Source organism: Hyla sarda (genome assembly GCF_029499605.1).
Source record: "Hyla sarda isolate aHylSar1 chromosome 1 unlocalized genomic scaffold, aHylSar1.hap1 SUPER_1_unloc_8, whole genome shotgun sequence".
NCBI lineage: Eukaryota > Metazoa > Chordata > Amphibia > Anura > Hylidae > Hyla > Hyla sarda.
This window is the reverse complement of record NW_026607594.1, coordinates 557027-570708: the sequence shown is the minus strand read 5'-3', so window position 1 is coordinate 570708 and position 13682 is coordinate 557027. Positions and strand designations below refer to the sequence as shown.

The following is a 13682-nucleotide window of genomic DNA, read 5'->3' as shown; positions in this document are numbered from 1 at the left end:
GGCTATAACATGCATTACATTAATTCCTAATACTGATCATCAGCATAGAACTACATGCGGATGATCAGTGTTATCGGGGCTTGACTTCTCCTGACTAGATCTCAGGCATGGAGAAGTCAATCCCCAATCGGACGCACCGCGTCCTAGATGATCGGGACATCACGATTTGACTGACCTGCCGGGATTTTTTCAACTTTAGACACGGCGATCAACTTTGATTGCCGTGTCTAAAGGGTTAATAGCACGTGGCACAACGATCAGTTCCGCACGCTATTAGCCCAGGGTCCCGGCTTTCATTAGATGCCGGGACCAACCTACTATGTTATAGACCGGGACAGGCACAGGGCATACAGGTACGCCCTGCGTCCTTAAGAGGCTAAGGGTACGGTCCCACATACCGCTTACCCAAACTCACTGCACACACAGAGCTGCCGCCAGAAAGCCCTATGTGTATGGTGATCGGGGATAATGCAGCAGATTTCCCGCTGCAGTAGCAGATTTAGCGCAGAGTGAAATAGGCTGCGTAAGCGGTATGTGGGACTGTAACCTTAAGATGTATTTGATATGTTAAATGGTTCATACTTTAAATAAATCTTCTTCCCATTATAGTCTATGGACATTCCATCTTGTCATTCACCTTTGCATTCTATAATAAACCGCTATAATCCCAGGTCATTTCCATGTTACACTGTGCGGCTCTGTCTGGGGACACTTGTGGTAAAAGATAATTTGATATGTTAAATGGTTTAGGCTCCAAATAAAATGTTCTTCCCATTATAGTCTATGGACATTCCATTGTGTCATTCACCTAGTATTCCATAGAAAACATCTATAATCTTCATTCTCAATAATACCACTGAACTCGCACAGTATGTCTGCTAAACATCTATTGGATAATTCGCTCCATGCCGGATGACTGGCGATGTGGGGCGGAGGCTCGTAACGTCACGGCCACGCCCCCTCAATTAAAGTCAATGGAAGTGTCGTGACGGCCATCAGGAGCTTGGCTGTGACATCATGACGGGGCGTGGCCGTGACATCACAAGCCTCCTGCGCTGCAGCCGACATTCTAAACGAACATCGGTGCAGCAGGGAGATCTCATCAGTGGGACCCCCACAATCAGACATCTTATCCCTTCTCCTTTGGATAGAGAATAAGATGTCTAGGGGCGGAGTACCCCTTTAAAGTACAAGTTAGTATAAAGAATACCTGCTATGTATGTTTTGGAGTTTTTTTGTAATAATATATGGCTTTATTGGGACAGGGACCATACGTTTTTATTTAGGACCTGAAGCTGCTTTCGTCTAATCGCTGTTATACTACACCACCATACATCTGTACTACAGCGCAGTATAACTGTCAGTGTTACCAAGGTCGGGCCTCATAGGCAACAGCGCCTGGTAGACCTGGAGGCCATGACTGGGGGAGCAAGACAGTTTAACCCTATAGATGCCACAATCAGTACTGACTGCGGCATACATAGGGTTACACTGCCAAGACAGTCAGGAAAGTAATCCCGCCCATGACATAAAAGTACATCACGGGGTGGTGAGGGGGTTGTGTCATCTATCCCTGTATCTCAATAACAGGGACCCCAGTGTCCCCAGGTAGGGAGGAGGTACATTCACTATGGGAGCTGCAGAAACAGCCGAGCACAGACTGAGGTGTCCAGTGATCGGACGCCACATGATCAGCTAGGATCGGGGATAACACAACCTTTCTAAAAGGGTCTCAGCAGGTGAAGCCCGGACCGTCCTGAAATTCTTCATCACTGGAATAAGTCCCTTCTCTGTGAGGTGTTTGGGTCTCCAGTAGCAGCTCCCCATGGATTATGCCTGTTGGGTCTTCTAAAAAGAACGATTGGGAACAAGTTTGGAGATGCAGTATATGATATATGTATAAATGTCAGATATCCTATGTACATGGATAATATATAGATGTGTTATCTGCATCATTTATTGTTCTGAATTGGCTTCTCTCCTGTGTGAGTTCTTTTATGCCTATAAAGACTTGTATAATGAGTAAAGCATTTCCCACATTCTGAACATGAATATGGCGTCTCCCCTGTGTGAGTTCTTTTATGCTTAGTAAGACTTGAATTGCGAGTAAAACATTTCCCACATTCTGAACATGAACATGGCTTCTCTCCTGTGTGAGTTTTCTGATGTTTAAGAAGACTTGATTTATCAGTAAAACATTTCCCACATTCTGAACATGAAAATGGTTTCTCCCCTGTGTGAGTTATTTTATGTCGAGTAACATCTGATTTGCAAGTAAAACGTTTCCCACATATTGAGCATGAAAATGGCTTCTCCCCTGTGTGAGTCCTTTTATGTTGAACAAGATTTGATTTATCAGTAAAACATTTCCCACATTCTGAACATGAAAATGGTTTCTCCCCTGTGTGAGTTCTTTGATGTCGAGTAACATCTGATTTGCAAGTAAAACGTTTCCCACATTCTGAGCATGAAAATGGCTTCTCTCCTGTGTGAGTTCTTTGATGTTTAACAAGATTTGATTTTTCAGTAAAACATTTCCCACATTGTGAACATGAAAATGGCTTCTCTCCTGTGTGAGTTCTTTGATGTTGAACAAGATTTGATTTTTCAGTAAAACATTTTCCACATTGTGAACATGAAAAAGGCTTCTCCCCTGTGTGAGTTCTCTGATGTTTAACAAGATTTGATTTTTCAGTAAAACATTTTCCACACTGTAAACATGAAAATGGCTTCTCCCCTGTGTGAGTTCTTTTATGTTTAATAACAACTGATTTCTTAATAGAACATTTCCCACATTCTGAGCATGAATATGGTTTCTTTCCTGTATGAGCTCGTTGATGTCCAACACCCCTTCTATGACCCTCTTTTTCCTTAACATCCTGTGATGACTGAGAAGACAGGACCTGTATATAAGGATGAGATGACAGATCTTGGCTGTGAAGGGCTGAGGGTGTATCTGGGATAATGGAATGTTCTTCATATGTATCTTGTGTGATATCATCATCTGCTTTATAATCTGAAGATATAAGATTCTCCTCTGATCTCCTGCTACAAGAATCTGCAGAGAATAACACAGATTATATAATTGAGTATTAACCTTATTTACAGTTTTCCATCTAGAGTCACATCAGAGTTTGTTTTTTGTGGGACCAATTTTACTGTGAAACCGAAAAAAATTGTGGGATAAAATTCAATTGAAATAAAATACAATTCTGCAAATTTGGGATTTTTTCATCACCTACCATATAATGTGATGTCACAACTGACGTTATACTTATCCATCAGGTCAGTATCATCATCCAACTTGTAGAGTTTTCCTTATATTTTAATAAAAAAAACAATGCTTTAACCCCTTAAGGACTTTTTAAAGGTTTTTTCACTTTCGTTTCTTCCACCTCACCTTCTAAAAATCAGAACGCTTTCAGTTTTCTACCTACAGACCCATATGAGGTTGTTGTTGGTTTTTGTACTACCAATTTTACTTTGTAATGACGTCAATCATTTCACCACAAAATCTACGGTGAAACCAAAAATAAAAAATAATTTGTGAGGCAAAAATTAAATTAAAAAACACTATTTTGTATCTTTTGGGGGCTTCTGTTTCTACGCAGTACATATTTCGGTAACAGTGACACCTTATCTTTATTCTGTAGGTCCGTACGATATAAGGACACCCAACTTATATAGGTTTGATTTTGTTACTTCTTTAAAAAAATAAATTGAACTTTTTGTACAAAAATTAGCATGTTTAAAATTGTCCTCTTCAGACCCCTATAACTTTATTATTTTTCCGTATACAGGGATGTGTGAGGGTCATTTTTTGCGCTGAGATCTGAAGTTTATACCTGTAGCATTTTTCTATGGGACTTTTTGATCACTTTTTATACATTTTTTTAGGGTATATAAAGTGACCAAATCTACGCAGTTCTGGACTTTGGTATTTTGACCGTGCAGTTTAAAAAACCTTAATTTTTTATAGTTTTTTTTATATGGGAAAAGGGGGTGATTCAAACTTTTATTAGGGAAGGGGTTAAACTGCTAAGACTTGTTCTTATTTTCAAGCTTCATATCCTGTACAGTCACTTTGCTGACATGGCTTTAGCTGAACTGTCCTTCCCATAGGGTCTATGACTGATCGTCCGGCATCGAGGTCTCTTCCTCCCAGTCTCTACTGAGCAGCAATGTTTCCATCCAGGGGTGTAATGATCATGGCTGAAACCTTTGTTTGCAATTACAGAGATCAAATGTTTCCTGTAGTTCTTGACCAGGTTTGCACACACTGTCGCAGGGGTTCTGGCCCACTCCTCCATACAGATCTTCTCCAGATCCTTCAGGTTTCGGGGATGTCACTGGGCAATAAGGATTTTCAGCTCCCTCCAAAGATTTTTTACTGGGTTCTGGTCTGAAGACTGCGCCACTCCAGGACCTTGAGATGCTTCTTACGGAGCCACTCCTTAGTGCCCTGGCTGTGTGTTTCGGGTCGTTGTCATGCTGGAAGCCCCAGCCACGACCCATCTTCAATGCTCTTACTGAGGGAAGGAGGTTGTTGGCCAAGATCTCTCGATACATGGCCCCATTCATCTTCCCCTCAATACGGTGCAGTCGTCCTGTCCCCTTTTCGGAAAAGCAGCCCCAAGGAATGATGGGGGATATTTATCCAAACCTGTCCAGAGGAAAAAACCTCCAATAAGATTGCTTCTTTCATTTTTAAAAAGGCCTACGAAAAATGAAAGAAGCGATCTGATTGGTTGCTATGGGCAACTCAACAACTTTTCCTCTGGACAGGTTTTGATAAAATTCCCCTGATGTTTCCACCTCCATGCTTCATGGTTGGGATGGTGTTCTTGGGGTTGTACAGGGGGGGCTCCTCTGGGGGTCCGGGGTATATGTCTCAGCTCCTCGGGGGAGCACCGCTTCAACTGCCTCCGCTTCTTTGTCTCTCTGCCCAATGATTTCCCCCCCACTTATATCCCGCAGACAGTGTTCTGGAGCAGCTAGTAATGTCTGCCAGGTACAGGCCACATGATCAGATCATAAAGTAGCCAACACCAGGTGACATCTGCCGGAGGACACAGCCGCTCTGGGGGGATGATGGGGAGAGGTATTTATTCTTCCACTGGAACAAAGTGGGTATATACACAGTGTGGGGTGAAGAGAAGATGCAGAACAGTCTGTGGGGCACAGTAATAGTGTGGGGGCATAAAAGGTGTAGAATCTATAGTAAGAGCCCACAGAAGGCCTTGGAGCCCCCCAAAAACCTCTAGTTACACCAATAGAGTTACACCCAAGAATAACTGCAGCCAGTGACCAAGAAGAATCTATGACTGTTCTCTGCATTTAGTGGTTACTACTCACCTGGGTGGTTACCTGAAGGAATGTCCTCCTTATACTGCTCATCACCACTTGCATCTGTCTCTTCCCTTAAGTCTGTAGTATTACTATAGATCAGATCTTTCTCTGTAGGAATGTTCTCCTTATACTGCTCATCACTGCTCACATCTGTCTCTTCTTCTTCCCCTAAGTCTGTAGTATTACTATAGATCAGATCTTTCCCTGTAGTAATGTCCTCCTTATACTGCTCATCACCGCTCACATCTGTCTCTGGAGCATTAATATTGTTCGGATCTTCACCCTGATTCATAAGATGTGGAAGAAATATAGTAAAAGTCATCAGACAGTAGGAGAAGTCACGTGGGATGTTATAGATGAGCAGGAGATGAGGAGTCATGGAGGGTGAGGGGACTGACCACAAGAGCTTCACAGCCCTTCTACAGATCATAGGGAATATCTCCATCTACCTGATCATCCTGTGGGAGAAGAGGACGGGGACACCTCTCTGGTGCTGTTCTCTTACTGGATCTGACTGTAGGGAACACATACAGAGACTGAATTCATTCTTTACATACAAATAATGAGAGGACGTGTGTATATAGTCATGTCTATTACCTGGTGATGTGAGGGGCTGCTGATCCTCCATCATCACCTGATCCTTGTACTGATCCTTGTGTCCTTCTACATACTCCCACTCCTCCATGGAGAAATAGACCGCCACGTCCTGACACCTTATAGAAACCTGACACATAATGATACAGTCATCACCCCGACCCCTCCAGTGGTGTTACTGTATAATGTCCCAGCATTCCCAGCAGTGTCACCTCTCCAGTCATCACCAGACCCCTCCATTACTGTATAATGTCCCAGCAGTGTCACCTCTCCAGTCATCACCAGACCCCTCCATTACTGTATAATGTCCCAGCAGTGTCACCTCTCCAGTCATCACCAGACCCCTCCATTACTGTATAATGTCCCAGCAGTGTCACCTCTCCAGTCATCACCAGACCCCTCCATTACTGTATAACGTCCCAGCAGTGTCACCTCTCCAGTCATCACCAGACCCCTCCATTACTGTATAATGCCCCAGCAGTGTCACCTCTCTAGTCATCACCAGACCCCTCCATTACTGTATAATGTCCCAGCAGTGTCACCTCTCCAGTCATCACCAGACCCCTCCATTACTGTATAATGTCCCAGCAGTGTCACCTCTCCAGTCATCACCAGACCCCTCCATTACTGTATAATGTCCCAGCATTCCCAGCAGTGTCACCTCTCCAGTCATCACTAGACCCCTCCATTACTGTATAATGTCCCAGCAGTGTCACCTCTCCAGTCATCACCAGACCCCTCCATTACTGTATAATGTCCCAGCAGTGTCACCTCTCCAGTCATCACCAGACCCCTCCATTACTGTATAATGTCCCAGCAGTGTCACCTCTCCAGTCATCACCAGACCCCTCCATTACTGTATAATGTCCCAGCAGTGTCACCTCTCCAGTCATCACCAGACCCCTCCATTACTGTATAATGTCCCAGCAGTGTCACCTCTCCAGTCATCACCAGACCCCTCCATTACTGTATAATGTCCCAGCATTCCCAGCAGTGTCACCTCTCCAGTCATCACCAGACTCCTCCATTACTGTATAATATCCCAGCAGTGTCACCTCTCCAGTCATCACCAGACCCCTTCAATACTGTATAATGTCCCAGCAGGGTCACCTCTCCAGTCATCACCAGACCCCTCCATTACTGTATAATGTCCCAGCAGTGTCACCTCTCCAGTCATCACCAGACCCCTCCATTACTGTATAATGTCCCAGCAGTGTCATCTCTCCAGTCATCACCAGACCCCTCCATTACTGTATAATGTCCCAGCAGTGTCACCTCTCCAGTCATCACCAGACCCCTCCATTACTGTATAATGTCCCAGCAGTGTCACCTCTCCAGTCATCACCAGACCTCTCCATTACTGTATAATGTCCCAGCAGTGTCACCTCTCCAGTCATCACCAGACCCCTCCATTACTGTATAATGTCCCAGCAGTGTCACCTCTCTAGTCATCACCAGACCCCTCCATTACTGTATAATGTCCCAGCAGTGTCACCTCTCCAGTCATCACCAGACCCCTCCATTACTGTATAATGTCCCAGCAGTGTCACCTCTCCAGTCATCACCAGACCCCTCCATTACTGTATAATGTCCCAGCAGTGTCATCTCTCCAGTCATCACCAGACCCCTCCATTACTGTATAATGTCCCAGCAGTGTCACCTCTCCAGTCATCACCAGACCCCTCCATTACTGTATAATGTCCCAGCAGTGTCACCTCTCCAGTCATCACCAGACCCCTCCATTACTGTATAATGTCCCAGCATTCCCAGCAGTGTCACCTCTCCAGTCATCACCAGACCCCTCCATTACTGTATAATGTCCCAGCAGTGTCACCTCTCCAGTCATCACCAGACCCCTCCATTACTGTATAATGTCCCAGCAGTGTCACCTCTCCAGTCATCACCAGACCCCTCCATTACTGTATAATGTCCCAGCAGTGTCACCTCTCCAGTCATCACCAGACCCCTCCATTACTGTATAATGTCCCAGCAGTGTCATCTCTCCAGTCATCACCAGACCCCTCCATTACTGTATAATGTCCCAGCAGTGTCACCTCTCCAGTCATCACCAGACCCCTCCATTACTGTATAATGTCCCAGCAGTGTCACCTCTCCAGTCATCACCAGACCCCTCCATTACTGTATAATGTCCCAGCAGTGTCACCTCTCCAGTCATCACCAGACCCCTCCATTACTGTATAATGTCCCAGCAGTGTCACCTCTCCAGTCATCACCAGACCCCTCCATTACTGTATAATGTCCCTGCAGTGTCACCTCTCCAGTCATCACCAGACCCCTCCATTACTGTATAATGTCCCAGCAGTGTCACCTCTCTAGTCATCACCAGACCCCTCCATTACTGTATAATGTCCCAGCAGTGTCACCTCTCCAGTCATCACCAGACCCCTCCATTACTGTATAATGTCCCAGCAGTGTCACCTCTCCAGTCATCACCAGACCCCTCCATTACTGTATAATGTCCCAGCATTCCCAGCAGTGTCACCTCTCCAGTCATCACCAGACCCCTCCATTACTGTATAATGTCCCAGCAGTGTCACCTCTCCAGTCATCACCAGACCCCTCCATTACTGTATAATGTCCCAGCAGTGTCACCTCTCCAGTCATCACCAGACCCCTCCATTACTGTATAATGTCCCAGCAGTGTCATCTCTCCAGTCATCACCAGACCCCTCCATTACTGTATAATGTCCCAGCAGTGTCACCTCTCCAGTCATCACCAGACCCCTCCATTACTGTATAATGTCCCAGCAGTGTCACCTCTCCAGTCATCACCAGACCCCTCCATTACTGTATAATGTCCCAGCAGTGTCACCTCTCTAGTCATCACCAGACCCCTCCATTACTGTATAATGTCCCAGCAGTGTCACCTCTCTAGTCATCACCAGACCCCTCCATTACTGTATAATGTCCCAGCAGTGTCACCTCTCCAGTCATCACCAGACCCCTCCATTACTGTATAATGTCCCAGCAGTGTCACCTCTCCAGTCATCACCAGACCCCTCCATTACTGTATAATGTCCCAGCATTCCCAGCAGTGTCACCTCTCCAGTCATCACCAGACCCCTCCATTACTGTATAATGTCCCAGCAGTGTCACCTCTCCAGTCATCACCAGACCCCTCCATTACTGTATAATGTCCCAGCAGTGTCACCTCTCCAGTCATCACCAGACCCCTCCATTACTGTATAATGTCCCAGCAGTGTCACCTCTCCAGTCATCACCAGACCCCTCCATTACTGTATAATGTCCCAGCAGTGTCATCTCTCCAGTCATCACCAGACCCCTCCATTACTGTATAATGTCCCAGCAGTGTCACCTCTCCAGTCATCACCAGACCCCTCCATTACTGTATAATGTCCCAGCAGTGTCACCTCTCCAGTCATCACCAGACCCCTCCATTACTGTATAATGTCCCAGCAGTGTCACCTCTCCAGTCATCACCAGACCCCTCCATTACTGTATAATGTCCCAGCAGTGTCACCTCTCCAGTCATCACCAGACCCCTCCATTACTGTATAATGTCCCTGCAGTGTCACCTCTCCAGTCATCACCAGACCCCTCCATTACTGTATAATGTCCCAGCAGTGTCACCTCTCTAGTCATCACCAGACCCCTCCATTACTGTATAATGTCCCAGCAGTGTCACCTCTCCAGTCATCACCAGACCCCTCCATTACTGTATAATGTCCCAGCAGTGTCACCTCTCCAGTCATCACCAGACCCCTCCATTACTGTATAATGTCCCAGCATTCCCAGCAGTGTCACCTCTCCAGTCATCACCAGACCCCTCCATTACTGTATAATTTCCCAGCAGTGTCACCTCTCCAGTCATCACCAGACCCCTCCATTACTGTATAATGTCCCAGCAGTGTCACCTCTCCAGTCATCACCAGACCCTTCCATTACTGTATAATGTCCCAGCATTCCCACCTCTCCAGTCATCACCAGACCCCTCCATTACTTTATAATGTCCCAGCAGTGTCACCTCTCCAGTCATCACCAGACCACTCCATTACTGTATAATGTCCCAGCAGTGTCACCTCTCCAGTCATCACCAGACCCCTCCATTACTGTATAATCTCCCAGCAGTGTCACCTCTCCAGTCATCACCAGACCCTTCCATTACTGTATAATGTCCCAGCAGGGTCACCTCTCCAGTCAGCAGCTCCATCATCTTGTTGATGAGTTCTCGGATCTTCTGTTCCTCCATTTCCTCATGTATCAGAGAGTGAGGTGGGGGCCCCGGGATTGGGCTCAGGGTTCTTCCCCATCCTTCACACACAGGGGCCCGACAGCGCCCACTAGAGGACTTCTTCACTACTGTGTAATCCTTTGAATGGAGAGACACATTAATATCACTACATACATTCCCAGAATCCCTCACCTCTCCAGTCATATCCATCTGTTATTACATAGATAAGAATGAGGTCATGTGACATCACTCCCAGAATCCCTCACCTCTCCAGTCATATCCATCTGATATTACATAGATAAGAATGAGGTCATGTGACATCACTCCCAGAATCCCTCACCTCTACAGTCATATCCATCTGTTATTACATAGATAAGAATGAGGTCATGTGACATCACTCCCAGAATCCTTCACCTCTCCAGTCATAGCCATCTGTTATTACATAGATAAGAATGAGGTCATGTGACATCACTCCCAGGATCCCTCACCTCTCCAGTCATATCCATCTGTTATTACATAGATAAGAATGAGGTCATGTGACATCACTCCCAGAATCCCTCACCTCTCCAGTCATATTCATCTGTTATTATATAGATAAGAATGAGGTCATGTGACATCACTCCCAGAATCCCTCACCTCTCCAGTAAGTCGGAAGAGTATCTGTAGGGTGAGGTTTATGATCCTGTCGGCCATCTTGTTCCTGTCTCTCTCCATGGTTGATGGGTCATCCAGGGGAATTCTCTTATATAGAAGATATCAGCAGAGGATCCTGGATTGGAGAAACCTGAAGGGAAGAAGAGGAGACGATGATAAACCGCACCAGATTCTATGGAGAAATAAAATCCATTTCCTGGAGATAATCTGGGGAAACATCTGAGGAGACATTATAAGAGTTTTCAGATTTCTCTATAAATCAAAATCCATTGTCCGAGGGCTGTAAAATAAGAGACTAGAGCGCACTCCCCTCACCCGTCCAGTGGTGGCACTCTGGTCCTCCAGGTCTTCTGAGGTCGCTCTCCCTGCTCTGCTGAAGACGTTGTGAATCCATTTCTCCTAATCTCTGAGGCTGCGGTGTATTCAGAACGTCTTCATCAGAGCAGGGAGAAGAATAGAGGGATTCAATATGACATTGTCCAATGAAGAATACAGAAATGTGTCCACTAGGGGGCACAATATACATCACAATTACATCAGGATTTTATGTGAATTGTGATATGTCCCCCCGGAAGTACAACCAAAAAATAGAAAAGAAAAAGCAGAAAGTAATAGCACACCAAAAATATATATATATATCAAAGTAATTCTTTATTGTACAAAAAATAGCCATATAATGTTAAAAACATTTAAAAAGGAAGTCCACAACATCTCGGACCGACCTAAAGCCATAGGGAGGGATCCCAGTCTTGCTCTGGCACTCCCCCCACAAACAAAGACACCCGTCTAATATCTATATGTCTAAAGAATAAGATGCAATAATCCCCCTGTGACTTCTGGCCCAAACACAGTATATTCTAGGGTGCACAAATGGCAGCTCTTATGAGTAAACAATGTATACAGTCTTGCTGCAAAGAATGCAGTTTCTACATCAACCAAGCTTAACAATCCATACACTGCTGCTGCAACAATAAATAAATCAAATAACCAAGTCACATGATATGATCAAGGGAGCAAATACATATACATCACACTGTCAGGTAGAGAGCGGGTGTCTCACAAAATCCCTAAGTCCCCACGCGTTTCGTCACTCTTGGTGACTTCCTCAGGGGCTCATGGCTGTCATATCACAAACATGTCTTTATATAACACAAGTATTTAGTACCTCAGTGCCGACAGGTGTGAACGCCATCCATCCATTCATGCACACGCACTCCATGCAACTAGTTCCGGTGTCACAGACTATGACTAGTTCCGGTATCCTGCCTCACTCCCATAACAGGCGCAAGCGCATACTGTCGCCTAATATGTTACTTACAGCCCATTTCCCCGCGCATGCGCAGGTTCCATAATTTTTCCTCTGTATCGCGCAATTGAATTCGCGCATGCGTGGTGAATCACTTCATAGATCCAAAGCCATGGCGCACGCACAGTAAGTGTCAGAGCCAAAATAAGTGGCCCCAGCAATCAATATTATAAGACGTAAGCATTTTAAATAATGTAGTGAACAATAATCCTGATATCATATGGTACATAGATCACTCACATAAATAAAGTGCGTCTCAATATTCCTAAAATATCTCCCTATGGCCAGCTGCGCATGCGCCAAAGCCAACCAAATGTCCCCCCGGAAGAACCTGCTATTACCTGCAGCAGAGGCCGAGCATCATATACCGTTACCCACGCAGGGTCTGGGCCACCACCGGAGTCAGTGTTTCCCAAGCAGGGTGCCTCCAGCTGTTACAGCATTTGGCTGTCAGGGCATGCTGGGAGTTGTAGTTTTACAACAGCTGGAGGCACGCTGGTTTGGAAACACTGTCTATAGTAATAATAGGGGCGCGGGAGAAACTTAAAAAACCTGATGCTTACATAGTCCTGTATGGAAGAAGTGGCTGATACCCGGAGAAAAGAGACTGACCAGGTGACAGGATGGGCGGGTAAGTGACCTGATACCTTCACCATCCAGACATCCCCTGGGGGGCAGTATAGGCAGGAAATCAGGCAAACAACTGCTGGTCGGCACGGCGCTCCCTAGAGAAACAACCGCACAGCGCCATGTCTAAGCCACGCCCACCTACATTATTTTATTACAAAAATAGGATATAAACTTATTAGGGGAGGGGCTTCTATTACAAACCCTGAATAACACTCTGCCATAGTGATCAGTGTTATCGGTGCTCGGCTTATACAGGCTGTGGAGGGGTCTGTATACTTAGAGCACTGATCTGAGCACAGAGCAAGGTAAGGGGCCCTCCGGCCGTCCTCTCAGCTGATCTAGACTCCGCCCCCCAACAACTGCATTTTACTCATTTTAGATCCTGCAATGGACTTTGATCATGGAATCTAAAGGGGTTAATGGCGATGAGCGTCATTAGTGGTGAGTCCTGGCTGCTTATAGCTCCTGAGCTCACCTCAAAGTCCCATATGGGGCACAGAATGTAAATATACATCGTGTCCTTAAGGGTTAATAATAAACATCCCCAATAATCCTGATCTGATGGTGACCACACACACATACCTGTATCTGTAGAGGAGCCTTGTGCTTACAGGACCTGCGATGATGTCACCGTCATGTGATCAGTCACATGGAGGAGGAGGAGTCACATGATCAGGGGCTGCTTTTCTGAGAGATCTCCACACACAACACAACAGCAGTGACTGCCCCACCAGGACCTGCTCTGTATCTGCTACATGCTGGAGGTGTAGGACCTGTGATGATGTCACAATCATGTGACCAGTACATTTGGGGGTAAAGTTTTGCAGTAAAGATGTGACTGAGGCTGAAGGACCTGTGGGGAGGAACATGTGACAGGAGTGGGCGGAGTTTAGCAGCCAGTATAGAAAAGATGGTGACTGAAGGACCTGTGATAAT

The 13682-nt window shown here is 45.7% G+C and overlaps 1 protein-coding gene across 1 annotated transcript; it reads right to left on the bottom strand.

Moving 5' to 3' along the window:
* Positions 1–1584: 1584 nt before the first annotated feature.
* Positions 1585–13469, bottom strand: LOC130298283 (zinc finger protein OZF-like). The gene is made up of 5 exons (XM_056551214.1): positions 13329–13469; positions 5947–6073; positions 5799–5863; positions 5356–5632; positions 1585–3058 (listed from the first exon to the last, which is right to left on the bottom strand). Exons 2-5 carry the CDS (start codon positions 6032–6034, stop codon positions 1953–1955), a joined length of 1536 nt encoding a protein of 511 aa, XP_056407189.1. The 5' UTR covers positions 6035–6073; positions 13329–13469; the 3' UTR covers positions 1585–1952.
* Positions 13470–13682: the final 213 nt, after the last annotated feature.